The sequence below is a fragment of the Poecilia latipinna genome, unplaced genomic scaffold (assembly GCF_001443285.1).
Source record: "Poecilia latipinna isolate Pla-1442-1.1 unplaced genomic scaffold, P_latipinna-1.0 Scaffold1048, whole genome shotgun sequence".
In the NCBI taxonomy this organism is placed as follows: domain Eukaryota; kingdom Metazoa; phylum Chordata; class Actinopteri; order Cyprinodontiformes; family Poeciliidae; genus Poecilia; species Poecilia latipinna.
The window spans coordinates 77,683-100,988 of record NW_015113664.1 but is presented as its reverse complement, the minus strand read 5'-3'; the positions used below and the strand labels follow the sequence as shown (position 1 = coordinate 100,988).

Genomic DNA, 23,306 nt, shown 5'->3' with positions numbered 1-23,306 from the left:
AGAAGCGCTGCCTCCTCAGGAAAAAAAAAGAAAACACAAAAAACGCCAGGAATCAAATCACACCGATTCCCCGGGGGATTTCCCAGCATTCACCGCTGCCGCTTAGACGAGAGGGGGGGGAATAAAACAATAGCGCCTAATTCGCTTGGCTATTCATGCAGGGGTGGAGGGTGATGCAGCAAACGTCGAGGTCCAACATCCTGGCTGCAGAGATTTTACTGGAGTAACTAATTAACTGCACCAGACAAGGACGAAATGCAGGAGTAATGAGCTGGGAAAATACTTTTTGGATATCCTTCCTGGGGGAAATGATGGAAATCTGCAATATTTCTCTTGGATTTATTGATTTATTGAGTCTCAAAGGTACGATTATGTAACCTGAATGGGAGCCAAAACTGAAACGGAAGAATAAAAAAAGTGTTTGTATCATATTATACCTTTCCACCTACACTTAAAATCACAAGGTAACATGAAGTTACTTTCAGGGCTTTTCTCACAGTAAAATTCAAGCACAATAAGTTTTTACTGCGAGTGTGGAACTAAAGATGGTTTCAATTCACGATTACATGAACTTTATTACTAGGCCTGTTGCAATAAGCAATAAATCAATTAATCACATGATAAATTAAAATAAGATCAATAATTTTCCTTTGCATTTTTCTCTTTGTACCAAAAACTGGATGACAAAAGTCTTCAGTCTCGTGTTTTGGTCTCAACTCTTTTTTTCACTGGAACTGTCTTCCAGTTCCAGAGTTAAATATTTATTAGAAATTAAATGTTTGTTGATCTTTGAGAATATGTTCCTGTATTTTTATGCCATTACTTGAAAATGGACTGAAACAATATTACAGTTAATCGCAATAACTTCTGGGACAATTTATCGTCCAACAAAATTTGTTATCGCGACAGTCCTATTCATTACTGTTGATGATAATACCTAATGATAGTATTTATATTCTACAGCAGAGACTTTATCATAAACCAAGTTTGACGATTAAGCACTTTAAAGGACTTTATAGAGAAATCAAGAACTTTCCAAACATTTCAACCTGCTTTGCATAAATTAAAGACATCCAGGGGAAGAAACGCGATATTCTGAATATTGCTCCGTAGCATCGTGTCTTTGTTGAGCCCACCAGACTTTACGGACACGACCAATAAAAGCAAAGAAAATGGAAAACGACTCCCGGCGGCTCCTACTGGTCTCCTTCCCAGCCTCCTCTGGCTGTTTTTGTTTTTTCTGCTGTTAAATTGAAATTTGTGACGCCGTGGCGTTTGAAGGAGGAACAGGCGATTAAAAATGAATTGCACTGTGTATTTTTGCAGCTGCACAGACCAGGCAGTTGTACGTGTCACGGCTCCGCCAGGAACTGGGAGAATATGAGCGGTTCAGGGTTTCTCATTAGGGTCGGAGTGAAGGTTAAACACAAATTTCCTCTTGACCAGCACAAGTTGGGATAACATGCTGCAGGAAGATTAAGATGACTGCTTATTACATGGGACTTTTCACCTTTATTCATTTCAAAATGTTGGCAATAATCCCACTTTAATAAAAAAATCCCTGCCCCTGTGTCACAACCCAATAAACTAATTCAAATTAAATGCAGATTGGTGCCAAACATTTTTAACTGAGCCTTAGATTATCAACAAATGCATTTAATAAATGCAACGGGAATTTATGTTTTCACTAAAATGTGAGGTGAAGATGTCAAGCTTTTTCATCGTGCCAAGGCCAAAAAGTCAAATTTAAAATTTAAATTTATACTTGCACTACAGTCGCAGTTAAAGATTATGTAAGTAATCAATTATTTTGATGATTAAGTGAATAAAAAAATTCTGCAGAGTTTTCATTCACCACTTGATCTTATTTTATGTAATATTGGAAATACATCAATCAATCCAATGTTATTTAGCACATTTCAGCATCAAGGCACTTCAAAGTTCTTCACATCATACAAACAAAGTTAAGCAACATAGAATAAACAATCAAAAAATTACATTTAGTCAAGTGCCATCGTTAAATTTGTAATGATTATGTTTCAAAAGCAAATCTAAACTGCTGGGTTTTTAGTCGCGATGTAAAGGCGCCCAGTGTTTCAGCTGTTTTACAGTTTTCTGGAAGTTTGTTCCAGATTTGTGGTGCATAGAAGCTGAATGCTGCTTCTCCTCGTTTGGTTCTGGGGATGCAGAACAAGAACCAGAAGACCTGAGGGCTCTGGAAGGTTGCTATGACAACAGCAGATCTTTAATGTATTGTGGTCCTAAACCGTTCAGTGATTTATAAACTGACAACAGTATTTTAAAGTCTATTCTCTGAGCTACATGGATCCAGTGTAGTGACAGTAGAACTGGCTGATGTTCTCCATCTTCCTGGTTTTAGTCAGAACTCAGCAGCAGCGTCTGGAGCTGATTGGTTTTTTTAGTCAGACCTGTGAAGACGCTGTTGCAGTAATCAATGCAACTAAAGATGAACGCATGGATGAGTTTCTCTAGGTCTTTCTGAGACTTTAGTCCTCTGATCCTGGAGATGTTCTTCAGGTGATAGAAGGCCGACTTTGTGACCATCTTTATGTGGCTCTGAAGGTTCAGGTCAGAGTCCATCTCTACATCCAGATTCGATCCTGATCGCCGGTTTTTAGTTGTAATAACTGAAGCTGTGCATCGACTCCAGAGCGTTCCTCTTTATGTCCAAAGATAATGACTTCAGTTTTGTTTCTGTTCTGCATGATGACGTTTTGAGTAAAATCCAAAGTTTTAAGCTATAATTACCTGAATTTCTTAGGGATTAATGACATATAACTGAATTGAAAATAAAACACCAGGCACTTACACAATTATCCCAGTTGGTCTTTTGCCATTTTTATTATGACTGGACTTTTTGTTTGCAGTTTAAGAGGTTAAAAAGGTGGCGTGTAATCCTGCTAAAACACTTGCCCTGCGGCTAAGTACATTCTCTTCAGTATTATAGCAAGACAACATCGCTTTATAATATCTTTGACCCCTATTAGTTCGAGTCTGAGTCATAATCTTGTGATAGTCACAACACAGCAGCAGCACACAGTGTAATAATAACCCACTGTGACAGTTCGAAAGCCACCTCATGCCTGATTAAGGCCATCAGCGATGGACGCTGATCCCAAAAGAAACGTGAAACTGTTTATATTCCAGCTAATTGTAGTTGCCCTGACATTTTCATCTGGGAACTCATTGGTGTAAAACAACATTTCCTCTTCAATATTTTCTATAGAGTTGTTTTTAGTTTGATATCAGCTCACACTGCCATTTAAATCCCAAAACAAACAAAAACACTTTGAGACGCGCTGGCCGCCTCTGCCTACCACAGCAGGGGTCTAATTCACTTCCTGCTCAGACGAGAAACAGGAAACACGCTTCCTGACTTTCCCAGAAAGTCTATTTGTTTTATATTCTGGTCGCATCTGGGAACAAAACCAAATAAGTCTAAAAAGGTTCGATCTGTGGTGCCTAAACCGCCTGGCCAAGCTTGAAGGAAACACACTGGATACTTTGTCCAGAGTCACATGAAGGCTTATGGACAAATGAATTATTCAAACTGGGAATATGTGAACATGCTTCACGCTCTAAAAAGACCACCAGAGGCAAACTGCAGCGAGAGCCGAGCCTAAGCTCGACAGAAAAGAAACATAATATCTGAAAATGTAATTTCTCCCCGTTATAACCAAATCATATAAAATAGTAATGTCTCTGAAGGGTTTAGAGGGGCGAAAGCCTGAAGGGCAACACTAAGAAATCTAATTACCTAAAGAATTTATGCAGACATTATTTTTATGTTTTAGGGCTACAACCTTAAACTGCAGTAATCTCACTGAACTTCACTGAAATGTTAACAGTTAGGATGTGAATAAAGATAAAAAATGCGGGAAATTCTTTTTTTTTTTGCAAAATAAAAAAGATAAACATGTTTAAAACATGTAATTTTGCTCCTACAATCCATGTGATCAAACATTAAACATCCATTTTTACACACTTTTCACAGATAATATCATAATTACAGGTAAATAAAATATGCACTTCATGAGTCAGAAGTAGACATGATGAAAACAAAACAATGAAAAATTTATCTTGATGAAAAAGTTACATTTCCATTTTGCTTCTGCATGTTGTATTTGTTTGGTCTTGTGACAGTAACTGAATCAGATGATCATGTTTTCCAACTATTGGCTAATGGCTATTGACTGTAACAATAAAATGTATATTGGCCAAAATGTTTATAGTGCATCCTGAAAATCAGGAAATAAATAAAACAAGCTGTTAAATTTAACTAGCTGGAACGGATGTTGCCTGATCAGTGGGTTTAAAGATAAAAATTTTACAGCTTGTTCGTTCACTCATTTAAAATTGTGAAGTTTAAGACACTAAAGCAGCAAAACGTTTTTAGTAACACTAAGGGGAAAAGTTTTTTTTGGTAGTAAATGATAGAAGTGTGACGGAGTCATAATGTGTTTTCTCATCTGATGGACCAAAGTTGCAACATTTCTTACATTTTCAGCTGCTGTGGTTTGATTTTACACCACACTGTCAAACAAACCAAACCCTTTGAAAAAACTGTTTACCTATTTACCCAGAATGCCTTGCACTGTAGTTCACTTCCTGTTTCTGGTCCACTTGAGACCAGCCTCTGGTCTAAACTGAGATTGAGGTTTGTAGGCGGATTAGAGATCGATTTTTTTGGTCTGCATCAGAGTTTGATTCACACCTCCAGAAACGAACCGCACTTTCTTGGCAAACAGACTGAAGTTTGATTCAATCAGACCAAACTGGAACATTGAAACGGCACTATATGATCAAATTCTGTCACTGAACAAAATAAAATTCTACCTGTAACGTACACTGAGCGCAGCACTGAAAACTGACAACAGCAGCACAATAAATCACAATACAACGCGCTACAGCTAGGGCTGGGCTATAAAACAATAATAAATATTGCAATAGACACGTGATCAATATCAACAGATGGCATGTCAGATTTCCAACAATTTTCAATTATTTCACTGAATCCCGATCCAGACATTAAAGTAAATGAAAAGTATAAAGACATTAGCAGCTCAACCTCTCGTGGCCGGCTATGCTAGGTTGGTGGAATCCACTAACTCTCTCACTCTTTGGTTACCTAGCAACTCTCTCACTCTTTGGTTACCTAGCAACAACCTGCTGAGTAATTGCAACAGTTTATAGTTTTGCTGTTTAGGAATAAAAAGCAAGGGTGTGACGGCGTACTTATTGGGAGAAAATGAGTACAACTCCAAAGAAAACTGTGGATAAATGAGGAAACACCACCAGTTTGTCAATATTTCAGATATTTAAATTTAATTCAAATTAAAAATATTTATTGATCCCAAAAGGAAATTAAATGCTGTAAATGTAGATGGACAGGAAAGATCTCCTGTAGCGATCTGTATTGCAACAACAACAACAAAAGGAATCAATAGTTATCAGCATTGGCTGATATAAACCCTTTACTTGCAGCGCAGACACAAAGGAGTTTAGAGGTTTGGTGCACATATTTCCCATAGTGAGGCTAAATATGAATGCAAAATATGAGTTTTCTGGAATAACGGACAGCTGCCAATCAGCTGCCAAAAGCTCAGGTCACATTCTCACCACAAAGCCTGGAAAATGCTGCAAAGTGAAAAGGTTACATTAAGGTGACATCAACAAGAGAACAGATGACGGAAAGAAAAGAGGTAGAAAGGTCAAGGGAGACAGAAAGAGAGACGGATTTTCAAAGGTCTCCATTCACCCGCCGCTTCTCCTCTGAGCAAACCCCCAGAGAGCGGCGCGTGGCGACTCACAGCTGACATTTACTGCCTGCCTTCTGTTGCTGTGATTATTTTCTTCTCCAGGTGTGAGAGCCAACCTGCGGTTTGCCGCTTTTGGATGAATGTGACCCTAAACGAGTCCCCGAAAGACCGGGTTAGATAAATACTGAGAGTATGACGGCTGAGGCAGAACCACTGGTAAAATGGACGATTGGGAATCTTATAAAAGTTATACAAGTAAAAGGTGAGGAACTCTGAAGAAAAATGTCACGGATTTTGTATAAAAAGTCCTAAAAAATTAATGGGTGACTTTTTATGCTTTATTTAACAGGTTAGAATAGGTTTATGATCTATATAAAACAAGTTCAGTACATTTTTTGGCTAGAATCTTTCTTAAAGAGATTTTAAATCCAAATGGCTGCTGGCCACTCAACGTTTACACTCGCTCATGAGAATGGCTCCAAAAAGATGTAGAATTACACGATCGTACATTTTTGAAAAGCATCATTACACAACCAATCAGAATGCAGCAAGGGTTTTCTGGATGGTAAGTCGACCAGAAAACACTTGTGTTTTCCAGCAGCCATTGTAAAGCGCATACAATGGTAAAACCAGACCAACCGTGCTGAAGCTCAGTTTGGGTTGCTAGGTAACGAGCAGAGTTGCTATGTAAATGGCTGGAGTTGCCAATTTTTAACATTCGGGAGGTTTTTGAAAGAGCCAATTTTCCAGGCACCAAAAAACATGAACTTTTGGTGTCTGGGTATTTTTTTTGTGTGTGAGTGCTTCAGCTGTTTCTAGAAGCAGTAAAGACCCAAATAAAAGTACAAAAATGTGCGACATGTTAATTTTTGCATAACAGATCCCCTTTAGTAATGAAGGAGACATCAGTTTGTTAGCGTAGCCACACAGCTGCTGCAGGAAGCCTACCTGTCTGTGGATGGAGGCCGGTCGTTTCGGGCCCGGCTGACCGGCGAGTAGAGAGAGTCAGAGTGCTGGTGTTGGTGATGAACGTGGGAATATTCGTCACGGGGGCTGTGGGCCCGGCTGTGACTGCTGTCCATGTTCAGAGGGTTCACGCCGGAGTAGGTGTGATCCTCCTCAGAGGATCTGTCCAGCGGGCGACTGACGTCCAAGATCTCTGCGTAGTCCCGTTCCCGGGCTTGGCGTTCCCTCAGCTCCCTCGTCTTAGCTTGAATCCTGACAGGCGAAGAATAGATTTATTAATATTTATTACTGAAACAACTTTCCCGCCTTTAAAAACATAGCTGTGCTAACCCCAAAGCACCCCAAAGTTCTGCTAACATTAAAGTGCTACATCAACATAGTATTTAGTAGATGCTAATGCTAATGCGCTAAGGGCAGGCTCTTAAAACAAATCATATAGTTTGTTCTGTGCTGCATCCTTCTGTATAACTCGTTTGTTTGTTTTCTGTAGTTGCCATTTCCTCAAAGTTTCTTGACACACAAAAGGAAATGGAACTACTCACTTCAAAATAAGAGCATGTACATAATTGTCTAACTACTTGAAGATTTAACCGAAAGTTTAATAGAGTTGTTGGTTTTTAGCAAAACTGACACTGACAAAATTGACAGCCAAGTAAATAAGCGCTTTGGAGTTTATCGATAAAATTAACAAGAAGCTATGTGTGCTAAATATGTTCAAAGTTAGCTAAATGCTAAGCTAAAAATTAGCTCTGGTGCTGGCGGGTTAGCAGAAGTGACCCCACCATTGCTGACTACTGCTGCTTGCATGTTTAAAGTTTCCAAGCGGATTGTTTCTAAATGGTCATAATATTTAAGATTTTTTACATGTTTAAATGACGGTGGCTCATTTCACTTTCAATTAAGCAAAATTAACCATGGAGCTAAGAAATAACTTTCTGTTCATCTTTCTGTTCGTCATATAACTGGAATTGGTTTTATTTCACTCATCAATCCTGAAAAATGCATAAAAAGTTCTTTAAATATCTAAAGATATAAACTGACTTCTTTTAAAATCTAAAACAAGTTAAAGGAATTTCTGACTGAATTATTTAAAAAAATAACTGCAGTTATTTTTTTCTTTATTATTGCTATTCATAAATCACAAACTGAAGGCCCTACAACAATTTTACTTAAAATTAGTGTATATATTTGTTTTTTTATTTTTTATTTTGTATGTTCACTTTTTATAGATTTATGTTGATGACATTCTTGAATTCCTAAAATGTTGCCAGATTTTTGTCATGTTTTGTCCTTTTAGCTGAGAAAAATGTTTTCATATCTGAGCAATAAATCAAAAATACATTGGGTTATCATATAAAAATCAAGGAAAGGCTAACAAAGGTTTAATTAGAAACACACTAAAGATGAAATCCCAACATTCATTTTAATATTAAATGCGACTATATGAACCGAGTGCAGAGGTTGTCTTCTTTGATTAAACTGAGTTAATGAAACCAACACAATACATGAGATAATATCCACACTGCCACCTCACCAGCAGTGCAGGCATTTATTTTTAGACGAAGTGACTCCTTTCCTACTGCCAGAAACAGCCTAGTTACTCCCTGTGTGCTGGGAGTTGGAAGCCAACTGATGCTACCACAGAAATAACGGGAAAGAAACGGGAAGTTGTGACATTCGGCTCAGGTTCTGGCCGCAGTTTCTGTGGAACGACTTCCTGAGACAGGATGAAGAATCCAGAGAGCTGTCTGCTGCTACGCTAGCTAGCAGCAAGGATCGTCTCCAACCTGCAGGCAGGTTTTACTCTGCAGACACGGATTCTGGTTCAAAATCAACAAATATTACAGGCAAAGGAGGTTTTATGGAAAATAAAAAAAACATTAAATTATAAAGGCATATTGCAGAATAAAAACAGTTTAACTCTAAGTCTCTTTCTTTTTGAAAATAAATAATCTGATTTCTTTGTGTGTATTTGAAATATTTCTAATAATCTTTGAGTTGAATAATTTTATTTTACATGAATAGGGAGTAGATATTTAAACTTCTTTCTGCTCCTTTTCATTCATGATTTCTTAGTTGCTACATGATTTATTCATATTTATTAAGTGAATGAAATAAAACATATAATTAAATGAACCATAAAGCTTGAAATGAAAAAGCATTAAAATGCAAATAGTTACAGACAAAACATCAACCAAAAGACTTAGGAAGGATTAAGAATTAATGTAAATAACATTATTTAACCATAATTCTTACAAGATATAACACAGCTGTTAAAAAATTATAAAAATATTGTCTTTGACGAAGTTTGTATCTATCAAAGGTTTTTAAACTTTAATATAATTCAAAGTCAAAAGTCTCAGCCAAGATTAAAATGAAAACGCAGAAGAGGAAGAAAAATAATCATAATAAAAAAAACAATAAGCCAAGAAGATTAAACTTTTAAAAAGTATTAAAATGCAAATAGAGATGAAAAAGTCGCCAACAAACACAAAGGAAAAAAGCTTAAGGATGATTAGAAAATAACCTGAACAGCATATTTTACCACAGTTCTTTCAAAAACACTTTGTTTTTATTAAACGTTTCTAAACTTCAAATCGATATTATTCAAGGTCAAAGTCTTGGCAAAGGTTTAAAATAAAAACTTATGAGAAAAAACAAAACATTAAGAAAACAACGATGAAACATTTAAACATTTCCTGCTTTACATCTGAAACTGCTGAATGAAAACCTCATTTGATGCGGCTGATACAAGGTGGAGCCTCAGTCTCACATTAAGACGCTGCATCACCTGATGGCTAATTCTGCTTTTCTGTTTCAGTTTCCATTAAAGCAGAGAGAAGGCGTGGAGTGTTTAGTCTGCCCCCTGTGAATAACCAACAGTCCAGGCGGCCGATGCACCGAACAACACAAACACCTCTGACATCTTTGTGTCTCGCTAAAATAAATAAATAAATCAGCATTTCTACTCCAGACGTCAAGCTTGTGAATAACTTGCACCAGTTTTTAGTGGCAGAGGGGGACTAACGATCGCAGAGACCTGCAATTAGAGCCTTGACAACTATCAGAGCTTTACAGCTAGCAATTATCAAACTGCTCTGCTTTCTTTATATGTCGCTTTCTAACGGCGCTGGGAAACAGAACGGGACATCGCCCGCTTGGGAAACCCAGAAACAACTCACAGAAGAAATGAGACCTTTAAAATGTAGGAAAATAATTATAAGCCGACATTTAGGGCCGTTCCCGAACACCCTAGAGCAGCGTTTCCCAAACTGTGGTCCGTGTTTACATGCCAGATACTGCATGCCGTGAAACGAGCACAAAGTACGACAGGTAAAGTTAGCCTACCAAAAGACTGCGCTTGGAAATAATAATGGATACTGGCTTAAAACCGGATTGCTCCAAAGAAAACCGGAAGAGACAGGTGGAAAGTTTCCCAGGGTGAGCTGCAGAAATGTTTTCTAGGTCTGAGCCTGGGCTGAGTGCAATAGGGGTTGAGCAGCGCTGCGACCCACGCTGACTAACTGCATCTCAACACCTAAAATAAAAATATTAATAACAGTCAGAGTTTAAAGAAGCTTTGTTGGTAAAGGAATCAGTTTAAATCTAAAGGCAGTGAATTCAGTTTAAAATGTATTTTTAGTTGCAAGGCAGATCTTTTCGCTGCATGGATGCAATGGAGAAAAACAATGGCTTCGAAGAGATTTCACAAACAGAAACAAAATCAATAACTTTACAAGAAATTTTTTTAACATAAAAAAAATCTGATGAATCCTATAGCAGGAAAACCTAAAATTTTCAGCAAAATGCTGCAGAACTGATCAAATTTATATGAACAATTTTCAAACTTGCATAGAAACAAAGGCAGACCATGGGAATATGCTTTTAAGCTGAAATGTTCCTGAACCCCCAGGGGATGTTCTGGAACGGCATGTCAGATTTGTTCTTGCTGTGCGTCGAGTCAGCGATTACCCGACAGCCCAGAGGGATCTGTGTGTAAACCCAAAGGGAGAGCCGCGTTTCCCTTCAGGGCAGCGGCAGCACTCCGAGCAGATACTGGTTGTATACACAAGGCCAGACAAGACAAGGCCAGAGACGGGACTCTCACCGGAGCCGGGCTTTCTACACGACACGATCGGCTTCTCGTCAAGCGACCGGAGTGAAGAAAAGCCTCTTTTCATAACTCAGTCCAGCTCAGCTTAGATCAGGAAAAGCTAATAAAATCCAAAAATATGTATTTTCCCTCCACGAAGAAAGTCTAAAATTGATCAGACTATTTGTTTCTGCAAACCAAAATATGTGGAACACAAAGGAACTTTGTAACCGACAGGACAGCGGTTGCTATGGAGTTGCTATGGCAACAACAAGCCACAAGCCTAGACCGACCTTTCGCCTCGTTCCAATCCAACTTATAAACAAAATACGTACATTACAATTATTACTCAAATGTACTTTTTGAGATAAATATCAGTGATATTTACTGTAATACTTACTGCCGATTAGCAAAATTAGCCTGGCTAATGTAGCTTTTAGCTGCATGTAGGCTAATTAGCCTACATGTTTGGTCCTACATGTACTTGCTCTCCAGTCACTAGAACCTTGTTATTCACAGGAAGAGTTTTACGCCCTGACCTCCATAGTTCAGGGTTAAACGTCAGGCAGAATCTGTAATTGGAAAACCTAAGATCGGCTTGAAGCAACAGTTTCTGGCTAAATACTGCAGAACTAAAATTTACATTGAAAAATGTCAAAATTTTCACACAAATATAAAGGAAAAAAAAAAAACAAGTTGATTTGGGGTTTGGTTACACTTCAAAAGTCTCAGGCTGACATCTGCCCACCTACTTTCAACTATGATAATCTCTATCGTTTCGTCTTCTGCTCATTTGTTCCCTCCTGCAATACTGCAAATGAAACAAAACCGTTAACTTTTTTAAAGTGTGGAGACCCAAATCTTTACCCGCTTGTCGATCCTGAAAGCCTTTACGGCAGTAGTTAAAAAAAAATTCACAAATACCATTAAGCGGTGAGACAGGAAGGAAACCCGAGCTTCTAACATTTCATTTTTAAAAGCCAAACTCGGTGAGAGACGATTTGAAGCACAAATAACAATAAAACAATAAAATAAGAGTTGGTGGCAGGGCTACAAGAGAGGCAAGAGACGGTGAATGAAAGAGGGTAAAAATGACAGGATGGGACATTATGGCTGAAGAAATGTATTTGATGAGTGACCTTTCTGCCACATCAGGACAGAACAATGGCCCATTATGTCCCATTGTATTCACAGAGCTACAAAATGGGCCTTTTAGCCGCAACACTGACAAAAGTGTCAGACCGGAGTGAAAGGCAGGAAGTGAAAGAAAGGAAAAGGTCTGGAGGGATAAGATGGCCGCTGAAGCTTCTCCTGTACTGATAACGCACGCTTGGGTTTGTTTTGTTAAAGAGTTGGTTAAAAATCAGCTTTAAAGAGCCAGTACCTCACACAGCATCTGCAAGGAGATTTTTAAACATTTCGCAACTGAAACACATGGAAATCTGAGCAGCTGTGGAGGTCAGAGGAAGTTCAGCAAGAAAATGACTTCATGTTGGACAAACTGTCACCCCCTGCACACAGGCTGGGGTCCTGCAACAACCATGTGGAGTATCAGCTTATTTTAATCCACAGGTGGCTAATAAGCTAACGGCGGCGGCCAACAGGAATGTTGATGTTGGCCGTTTCTGGATTTCTTTTGGTTGGGGCATGAGGTGATTTTTCAGATCTTTAAGCATTTTTATGCCATCAGGAAGTAACACAGCCTCCAAACGCTTCATGAATTTAAACCAAGTTTTAAAAGAAAGTGGTTAATTATTTAATAAGTGAAATAAATCACAGATTTTTATACTCAGGTTGATTTGGAAAGCATTTCTCCTTCAGAAATGTAGATATACTTTTTAAATGCTTAGATTCAGGTCAGTGTCTAAAAATACTTTTTCCACAGTTCTGTACAATTTTAGGAAACCAGTATAATTAGTGATCCTTTGTAGCTTTTATCATTTTTGTATTGTAACGTATTTTTAGAAAATGAACGCCTTCAAAATAAAAGCAAGGAGAAAATTTTCTTATGCAAATTTTTAGGATTTATCTAAAGAAACGATCTTTGTAGTTTTGAAACAAGACGAAACTAAATTACAAGCAACTTTTCAGCAAGATGTAAGAGCTTAATAATTTAAGTTAATAATTCCTTAATATTGTTGGAAAAGATGCAGATTATTTCACTTATAACAAAGGAAAAAATGTTTTATAAAATAATTTACCTGTGGAATTAGTACTTTTTTTAAATCAACAATAATAAAGTATTAACTCAAAACAAACTCCTTGTAAGTTGGTTTTGACTCATTTCAACTTGACTAAGATATTGGCACTAAAAACGATTTTGTGTTTTTGCAGTGAAAAAAAAACGTGTTGAGTTTGCATTTTTGCTGAGTTTGCAAATATTAAGTTTATTGACTAAAAATAAGCGTTTTCTTGCTGAAAAGTTATTTGCAATTTAGTTGTGTCTTATTTCAATATGTTAGGACTAGAAACTACTTGGTAATATTTGGTGTTTTTGCTCTGATTCAGAACAATCCACCAGATAGAGCCACTTTACAGCAGCCATTTACCCCTAATATCACCGTTTAATGTTGGATGTTTGGCTTTAAAAAGCAGCTATTTGGTTCAAAGGTCAAGGATTAAACCAGTTCAAGTATGTGACAAGATTTATTTTTAAATAAAACCTGATCAGCTGCAGCTACCATGAGATAAAACGGCACCAGGTCCATCATCTAACTCTTAATTCAGAGTATAAAACCAAAACCGTAATGGCGGATTATCACATGAAAGACCTGCTGTGAACTTTAAACAACCCAAAACATCAGCTGTGGCATTTGTGTTGAATTAAAACTAAAGACTGCATTGTTGTATTATGTGACTGTCAGCACTGCAGGCATAAAGACAGAATACAAACCAGACTTTTTACAACATGAGATGTTGTATAAACATGGGCTCCTGCCCTTCAAGCAGTGCATGGGAATTAATTAGCTGACAGAGCCGTAATGGTCTTGGCATTTATAAACTGCTGCCCTCCCCCCCCCGAAAACAAAACAAACTGGCACGGCGCCCGGCTGGCATTTCAGATTTACCATCCTGGATCTGAATAGTGAGACTTATTAGTATTTACATCTTATTAAAAGTTTGAACAGACGTGGAAGTTTGAGCCCAATAGGTTTGATGATTATCCTTCCTGTTGACCAAATGCATGAAAAATGATCAATAAAAATTGTTCCTGCTAAGGTATTCAGCATTTACAAACAATTTCGATAAAACAAGAGAAGTTTGGTTTAACTTCAGAAAGAGGAAATATTTCTCATTCGTCAAAAACAGATTTTTACTTCAACTGGAGCAGAAATTCAACTCAATCCCAGTTTGATCCTTTTATGTCACTTTGAATGAAACTGGATGGATTTTTCCTGTCAGTCATAAAAATCCATACATATGCTTTCATATGAAAACTGGGGAAAAGTCCGTTTACATACAATTTAGTTCAGGTACACTTAAAACTCCAATCATATAAGCAGGTTCAAGGGATTTTCAGGTATTTAACAGGAATAATAAACGTTTTCTTCACCTCTCTTGCTCCATCCTCATCTTCATCGTTTCCTCATCAGAAACCTGGGTCTCCTCGGACCTCCACTTGCTTGATCCTTTCCGGTCCATCTTCTCCGCTGGCCGCTCATCTTTTCGGTATTTCCCAAACCTGGAGCACCAAACGTGAGTGTTTAATTTAATTAAAGTGGGTAATTTACTGGCTCAGTAGATTTAATCGAAGGTGGAACTACATGAAAATGGATGCAAGAAGTTATGGAGGCATTTTGAAGAATTTAATAAGGAAAAAATAGACAGAAATGTTTTATTTTAACTCTAAAATTCAATGCATTTCCATCTTAGTCGCTCTTTCTGTACTTATCCAAACCTGGAAAATGCTCTGATCAAATTCCCTGACTTTCCAGACTGAATATTGAGAGATGGGCAAAGTACCAAAAAATTATACTCAAGTAAGAGTATCACTACTTCAACACATTTTTATTCAAGTAAAGGTAAAAAATGGTCGTCCAAGAAATTACTCGAGTAAAAAAGTATTTGGTAAAAACTCTACTCGAGTACTGAATAACTGATCAATTATCAGTCATTTAAAAATCACATCAGACCAAAATGACAATAATTAATACAAGTAAAAAACAGCAAAATATTTTTTTCCCCCCAAATCAGTTTCTTTCAATAAAAAACTGATGAAACTAATAGAAACTGCAGGTTTGTGTCTGAGTCTGGTTTGGTTTAAACATCTTTGTTTTTCATTCAGAGGGAAGAAAATCCAGAAGTTTTACTCAAGTCAGAGTAAAAATACTTCATAATAAAATTACTCAAAGTACAGTAAAAATACTCCTAAAAGTATTTATTTTTCAAAAGAGTTGCTCAAGTAAAAGAGTAAATGTAACTAGTTACTACCCAACTCTGACCCACAGAGATGGAAACATTAAATCCCCTTGAGCCAAATTGCAGCAATCTGACTGAAAATGTGACTGAATCTCTGCAGAGCGGCGACTTTTCACCGAATCAGTCTCTCAAAATGAAGCATTTAAAAAGTTCTTCTCATGAGTTCAGACCCAATTCAGCTCGTTTAAAGTTGCGGAGCGGACGCAGTAATTATATTCATGGGGAGGGAGCGATGCCTAATGAAATAGGAGCCTTTGCAGAGATATTTCAGCTTGATTGACCCGGTATAAAGCTGCAGCCTGTTGAAGAAATGACTTTGGCACTGAACTCGCTTCCACAATGAACCTGCGTGATTATTCACAGGGAAACTGGTCCGCTGAGAATATCTACGACTTCCAAAGTAACAACGGAGATAGAAACCAAACGGCTGCATGTGAATTAATGAGAGAAGGCAGAGGCAGAGAAAGAAGATATTTTTTCTTCCCTGAATCAAAAATAAGAATAAAGCCAAACTAAGGAGAACAGGGGCGCCCTTAAGTGAGGCTCCTGTGTGTAAAGACGGAGCCCAAAGTCTCAGGATCAAAAGAAAAGCATGCGATGTTAGTCCCCCAACCATAAGAGCGTCTGAGGATTAAAGAGAGAGAACACAGACGACCTGAATTAGTTATAAAGACAAGAGGAAAATAGGGAGAAATGTTGAGAAAGTCGAAGTCCCGTCTGTGAGAAAATCAATGGACAAGAAAGAAAAACGAAAGCAAAACAAATCAATGACAAAATATGTGAAAAACCAACAAAACAAGCAAACAAATCTGCAGAAAGAGACGCCGTGTTAAAAGTACCAAAGCTGATGAAAGAAGACATACAAAACACAAAGAAACATATAATTACAGAAGAAAATCATTTTTAATAAAGAAAAAAAAGTGAAGAAAATGTCTGTATTATTCATCTTTATTTTTACAAACTAATCAATGCCCCTCAGGGGTTTTGATCTTTATATACTGGAACTGGAAAGCTTTGTTTATAATGAAGCCGGGATGGTTAACAAGCATCATTTTACTGCTGAAGAACACAAAACCTGAAAAATAAAACCAGTTCTTTACAGGTTTTTCCACTTAAAAACAAAAATCAACACGTTTTAATATGATGTTTTTTTCTTACTGCAAAAAATAAAATACAAACCAAAAATCTAAAAAATAAAAATAAAAACAAAAGCTGAATACCGATTTGAGTGTCACAAAGTGACAGTAAAGAAGCTGAATCCATTTAAAATCAGCAGAGACTTTTGGTTCCCAAACAGATCCACCAACTGGTTCACAAACTGCTGATCTGATTTTCACTGGATCAGTTCATTTATTCTAACATTTTTCCATCCATGAGCAAAACCAAAAATGTCTCAAAGAACATCTGGGATAAGATTTCTGAGCTGCTATAAAACACAAGAAGTTGGTGGATAGAAACTTCCTAACTGATCAGAACTAAATCATATTTTTGTGAAATTTATGATGTTCCTTTTCAGGTTGTTTGTTTGCGTAGCAGAAAGAAAAAGTTTTTTTTTCTGTACGTTTTAAATGTGGAACAACCAAATAATCGTCAAGTCGTATAAAAACAAAAAAGAAACTAATGGTTCCAGATGGAAAAAATGGTCAAAAGTTAAAAAGTCAGAACTAGAACTTTTTTCCCCAAGTTACAAGTGGAATAATCCGTCAGTGGAACTGGTACTTTTTATCAATATCAATTAACCCCTAACCCCTTAAAACAAGCACCTATATCTTGCTGAAGTGTTACTTGATAGTTTTGTCTGATTTCAAATGAAAACTGTGAAAACGCTGCTGCAGAAATCAATGCAACTAAAGATAAACATGTATGAAATGTTCTTCAGGTGGTAGAAGGCTGACTTTGTAACCATCTTTTTGTGGCTCTGGAGGTTCAAATCCATCAGACCTGACCGATCAAAGGAGAAAATGAGGTGAAATTTCTCTGCGACAGGTGGAAACCCAAACAGGCAGGAACCAGAGGGAGAAACTAAGCAAAGCAGGGAGATAGGAGGTGTGAGGAAAACTGATGGAGTGATGTTCCAGCGCCTGATTAATGTGACCGCAGCCGCCTGAAACGCTCAGACTGACAGCCTGAAGTTAATGCTAAGAGCAGGAGTGATCTATCACAGCTCCACATGGCTGACACGTTCTCTCCCCACACCACTAACTTTCATTAACAGCCCATTAAAAACAGCCTCGTCATACACAAACACACACACACACGCACGCACTCGCAATGGCATGCAGACTAAGATTTATGACAGCAGTGGAAAACTTTGCAGAGGAGAAAGAATATCAACCACGACACGAGGGAATTTAACGATCTTGTATTCAAAGCACGGTGAGGCCGGCGGCGGCGCTGAGCCCGACGTGATCGATACGGAGTCTTTGACGGTGGTTCTGCGGTTTTAAACGATCACTTTAAAATGTCAGGGGTTCTGATTTAATTCAGCCGAACGCCTGAGTGTCTCTAATAATCCCTTCATTAGGAGAAAAAGCTAAAAGAAATCTGCAGTGGGAAAGGACTTGTGGCATTACAGAGCTGCAAAAAAAATAAAGTTTTCCTGAGAAAAGCAATAATTAGTAAGAAAAAAAGGAAAAACAAAACACTTTGATGAAGTTTTGCTCAAAGTAGCAAAACAACAAATGGGACAATAAGTTTGGCTTAAACTTTTGTGTTGTTGGTAGAAAAAGCTGGAAATGTGACGTGTATTTGCCCAGCATGGAGCAGACAGTATATAGCAATAAAACAGTAAATTTTCAAATTAGTCTGCCAAATAATAGCATAATGGCAGTTTTAACAAATGAATAAAAAATATATTCTTCCTAAAAGTTACAAAGCATTAGCTAAAGAAATAAAAAGAAATTTGCTAAATTTATATTCCCAATTTTCTGCATGTTGGGTCTAAAATAAATATTCCAGCAACTCAATGTGCAGCTAAACAAAACAAACAGTTTATAGATAAAAATTTTGACAATCTTTAATAGTTAATTTGTTTAGATTCTGTAGCTTCAGAAGCTAAATCCCCTCCCAGTCAGAACCTGCTGCTCTTTAAACGCGTTCCTCGTGTGGCATCTTCTCCTTTGGCTGCACGCCACGTCTTATTTTGTAGACACAGCTGGTGCAACATGCAACAGATTACAATGAACACAACATCAACTGCAGCTAAGACTGTGAAGATCAGAGCATGATGCATCAGAGTCCCTTCACCCAGAACAAATCTGAGCGGAAAACCCGTCAGCTGACAGCAAACGGCAACACAAACAAGCTGCGCGCGCACGAAGATTGTAACTGTGCAGTTTCAGGCTTGTTCGCTTGTTTAAGATGCACACAAACACAGAGTACGCCGTTAAATTAGTGCAGCCCTCGGATTTCTGGGCAACAAGCGTCCCAGCAGATGCCAAGCCGACAGACCGGGTGCAGCTTCTGAGTCCAAGAGACGATCAGAGAGAAAGTTGGCAGGCGGCGCTGCTGGCAGGCGTTGATGGTAATGATGCTTTGATTGGGACTGAGAGCGAGGCCTCAGAGACATGAGAGGGTCAGGCTGATCACGCAGCGCCTGACGTGTCCTCAAACACGCCACCGCCTCACATCAAAGGCCGCTTCCCCACCCTGCGCCCACCCGGCTCCTGCACCGAAACCGAAAGCTCTCCTGGGATCGCCCCGCTCTGCAGAGCGACACTTTCTGAAAAACACACGGACTTTGTTGCCTTCACGTCCAAACCTCTGTAGTTTGGGATGGCGCTCACATCAACACACGTTTCACCGCGACAAGCCGCCACAGAATCTGACGTCTACTTTCCCCCCCTTTTTCTGCTAAACTACACATCATCCATGATGCTCGTTTGTTAATTTCTCTTTGAAACACACCAAGTATTTGTCTTAAAGTGGCAGTAATATTTTAAATCGACTTTTTTAGTTATCCCCTCATCAAAAACAAACCTGGAGTGTTGATTTGATTATTTCATGAATGTTTGAGAAATCCTTCAATCTCCATGGCAACCATTAAGTTGTACAAAACATGTGGGTGGACCAAGCCTTGCCTTCAACAATGAAGCTCCTTCAGACTAGCCAGAAGCGATTAGCAAACACCTGGTGGAGCTGCTGAACTCGTTATGGGAGCCATTTCTCAGTGCAACACTGGTAAAAATGCTGCTAAAGGGTTAAAAGAGGAGCCATATTGTGACTTCCTGAAGGTGGAGATTCAGAAAGAGCAGGAGTTTTTAAAGAGACAGAGGCCCAATTTTAAGGCATCAAATTTGATATATTTAGCCTTTTTATAGAAGTTACTTGATTGTGCCATAAAAACATTGAATTTGGAAAGTTGTTTTGAATATTTTTCAGTTTAATTTTTTTTTTCAGTTTCAAACATTTTCTTTACTTTCAAAACGATTTTCCAGTTTAAAATTTCTATTTTTTTTTTCAGTTTCAGTTGTTAAACTTTATGGCCCCAATTTAGCTCCATAGAATGATTAACAACAAAGTTATAGAAAAATACTTTGAGACGTTTCAAAGAGATAAATCAGCCTTTTGTTTCAGGTTTGATGCATCCTAAAGTTGCTGGATGGTGGAACTCATTCTGACAGACCATGAAGAGAAACTGAATAAATATTATGAACCATCCTATAGGTGAAACAGAACAGCTGGATGCCAATAACTTGGTTAGTTGTGTTGTTATTACATCTGTAATTCTGCTGCACAACTCTGTGCTGCATAATGATAATTTAATTGAATCCAGACTCTCCACAGATGGATTAAACATATCTCACATCAGCCGGCGCTGCCAGTAAACCTGGATAAGGATCAAACAGACGCACTAATTGACTCTTAATGGGGCCAGAAATGAGACCATGTTTTAACAATGCACATCACTCCTGTGGTGCAGGAAGACTTCAGTCTGAAAGGAAAGATATTAACTTCCAGTTCTGTTACAATAAGCCTAATTCATTTTCTGTAAGACGCCACAGAGGTAGTAGTTCTGCAAGAACTCCCAAAATACAGGCGCAAGAAGAAAATGAAGTCGTCTTGTTCCTGCAGTTCCAGGTGAAAACTAATTTATTTGTTCTTGTGGAGAATATTCTGTAAAAAAAAAAAACTCTTATGTTTCCAAATAGGTGATGAAGTCGTCTTGCTAAACATTTCAGACTTTTCAATTCAACGTTGGCCGCATTTTCAGCCACCTTCAGTCCATTTTCTGATCCTGATCAGAGGATTTTTAAGTGTTTAACTTTGACCCACAAATCATTTACTCAGGAAAAAACCTGGTCTAATGTCGTCCAATAACAGACAACCTCCAAAAACTTCTAATCAGATCTTCAACTAAATTTTTCTGTCAAAATACAGAATTTGTTCCCATTAATTAAAATTTTTTTTCAAGACTTGATTTATTGTAAAATAAAATTAAGGACTTGGCGAATGTTAAATTATGTGTAATATACCTTTACAATTCTGATATGAATTTATAGTTATTATTCTGAGTATTATTTTTAAGCTTTAAATTAAAAGTTTAAAACATTGTCTACTTAGTATGGCACTGAATAAATAAAAAAATTAATGTCTGAAGAAATTAATCTAAAATAGAGGTTTTTTGGTGATACTCTAATTTTTGGAGATGCACCTGAACGTCTAAGCTCTCGATCGATAATGCCTTCATGAAGATATTGATCAATATTGTATTGATGCATAATGTGGCTCTCAGCTTTACAATGATCTGAATCCTGTTTTTACCTGAACATGTCTCCAAGTCCCTTCAACATTCCTTTCTTTGGTTTTCCCTTGTCTTTGTCCTTTTCCTTCCCTCCATCTTGTTTCTTCTTCTCCTTCCCAGGTTTGTCTTTGTCCTTCTTCTTCTCCTCCTTGGTGCGGTTGGTGCCGTTGACCAGGGGCTTTTCGGGGCCGGCGGACAGCGGCGTCTGGTCCGCCATGGTGGAGACGGAGTCTCTCCCAGATCGGGAACTCTCCTCCGTGTCTTCCTCCACTGCAGAGAAACAAACATGGAGACGATTTGGAAACAAAAAAAAGCAGAAAACCTTATTTTAACCTTAATTTGTAGGTTCTGTAGATGTGTCGTTAGGTTTCTGATTAAACCAAAATACATGTCCATGATGGAAGAGTTCTTATTTACATTTAAATGGAGGCCAATAGACTAGGGGTGTCCAAACTGTGGTCCGTGAGCCATTTGTGGCACTCGAAGTGATTTTTATCTGGCCCTTGACCAAAATACAAAAATGATAAAAATGTGTTTTTTCACCTCAAAATTCAAGGTTGAAGCACTTAAAAAACACCTTTTAGTGAAATTTTTGCTGCCATTGCCAAATAAAGTCCCCTAAATGTAAAATTACTTGTTAAATAAATTTTGTAGCAAACAGAATCACAAACTGTCTAAATAAAGCAAATGTTTGTGACAAATGAGCGACCCATATCATGGTGCTGAGAATAAACACAAACAAATCCAAATAGATAAACCATTGACATTTAAGATATAGTTGTTGTTTTTTTAAACTAGATTCAAATAACTGGATTTGATGTTACATATATTTAGTAACTTACAGTTCCCTTTTCTATGGAAATCGCACTTCTTTATTTTATTAAAAAATGTGTGAAATATTTAGGTGTGTTTTTTTATATATTTAATTACAAGATTTAAAAATGTCAGTCTTTTGTTGCCTTCAGTTACTTTCCACCAGTGAATTACACGCTGGGAAAATAAGGAGAAGCAATAAATTACCTTCTGTTGGTAAAAAAATAGTAATTTCTGTTTAACTTCTTACAGATTTCGTCAATTTTTCGCTATTATGAATGTTTACTGTAAATTACACTACTTTATGATATATTTGGAAATCTGTCATAAATCATAGGCCATGTTTGTTTTTATGTACGTTTATCATACTTTTTAAATTATTTCCATGAACCTGCTGGAGGACTAAATCTGGCATATTTACGTGATGGATTCATGTTGATTAATATGCATTGTCCACTTCATGAAGAATTGAAAAAATCTAAAAATTTTGTCTGATCAACAGTTTGGTGAAGTAAATAAATGTGTAATGAGCAAATACTTTTCACTGAGTTCCATATATGTTTGTGATGTGTCTGGATGCAAGAGTGTCAAACAGAAATAAATCTTCATACATCAACCTACAGGTAAAAATCCTCCTCTGGAGCTAAATCTGCTGCATTTTTCCTTTAAAATAAACCTGTTAAATAAAAACCTGTCCCAGCTAACAGAGAAATGTCTTTCATTTTCATAAAGGTTACAAACCTGATTGATTAAAAAGCCACAGCCGAAAGCATCAACACTTCCAGATATTAGCCATTAGTCAAAATGGCACCACCCCCATGCAGTAAACAGATATTAGTGGTTGACGCATTAATTAATTAGTGTTACGTGGCTCCACACAGCAAAAAACAACTGATTGAGAGTTAAACCATTTCATAAGTCAGGAAACGTCCGGGGAAACTCAGACTTCTGCTTTGGTGGATCATACCTGCAACAAGAGTTCGAATATTAAATGGATTATTTGACATCTTACAAGTCTCCATGCCCTCGTCGTCGTCCTCCAAGGCGGCTGGCCGGTCATAAGATTTGTCGATGGCGGCCCGGAAGCTCTCGTTGCAGCCCCGCCCCCTGATGATGCGAGGGCGTGGCCGGTGGAACGGGAGGTCACCGTTGAGGGTGACCTCTGCTACCGCCGTCTGGAGGCTCTCTAGAGAGCTGGACTTCTTGAGTCCCAGTGAAGGTCCAACGTCCTTAGTGGAAGAACCTGACGGAGATGATAGACGGGAAGATTCTCTAAATGGACCGGTGATAAGTAACTTTAAGATCTAACACCATCTAAAATGAAGGTGAGGCTCGTTTCATGTCTGAATTAGATATAAAACTTCTATTTGCTTTAAAAATGTGTCATTTTATTAAAGAGTGATGCAGACATAACTGAGGTAATAAATTATTGTCAAATCAGAAAGGCAAAGTTCACAGCAAATGTGACCCAGATTTTTTGACTGAATGCGAC

At 37.8% G+C, this 23,306-nt stretch overlaps 1 protein-coding gene across 8 annotated transcripts in view; it reads right to left on the bottom strand.

Annotated features, from left to right (window-relative positions):
* The window catches only part of pard3ab (par-3 family cell polarity regulator alpha, b), a 151,361-nt gene that overhangs the window by 65,746 nt on the left and 62,309 nt on the right, over positions 1-23,306 (bottom strand). For all 8 annotated transcript variants that reach the window (XM_015051500.1, XM_015051495.1, XM_015051494.1 and 5 more), the window contains 4 exons: positions 22,827-23,057; positions 21,022-21,271; positions 14,393-14,521; positions 6,729-6,998 (listed from right to left, as the gene is read on the bottom strand). In XM_015051500.1, the coding sequence (XP_014906986.1) occupies positions 6,729-6,998; positions 14,393-14,521; positions 21,022-21,271; positions 22,827-23,057 (880 nt within the window). The remainder of the gene's footprint in view (positions 1-6,728; positions 6,999-14,392; positions 14,522-21,021; positions 21,272-22,826; positions 23,058-23,306) is intronic.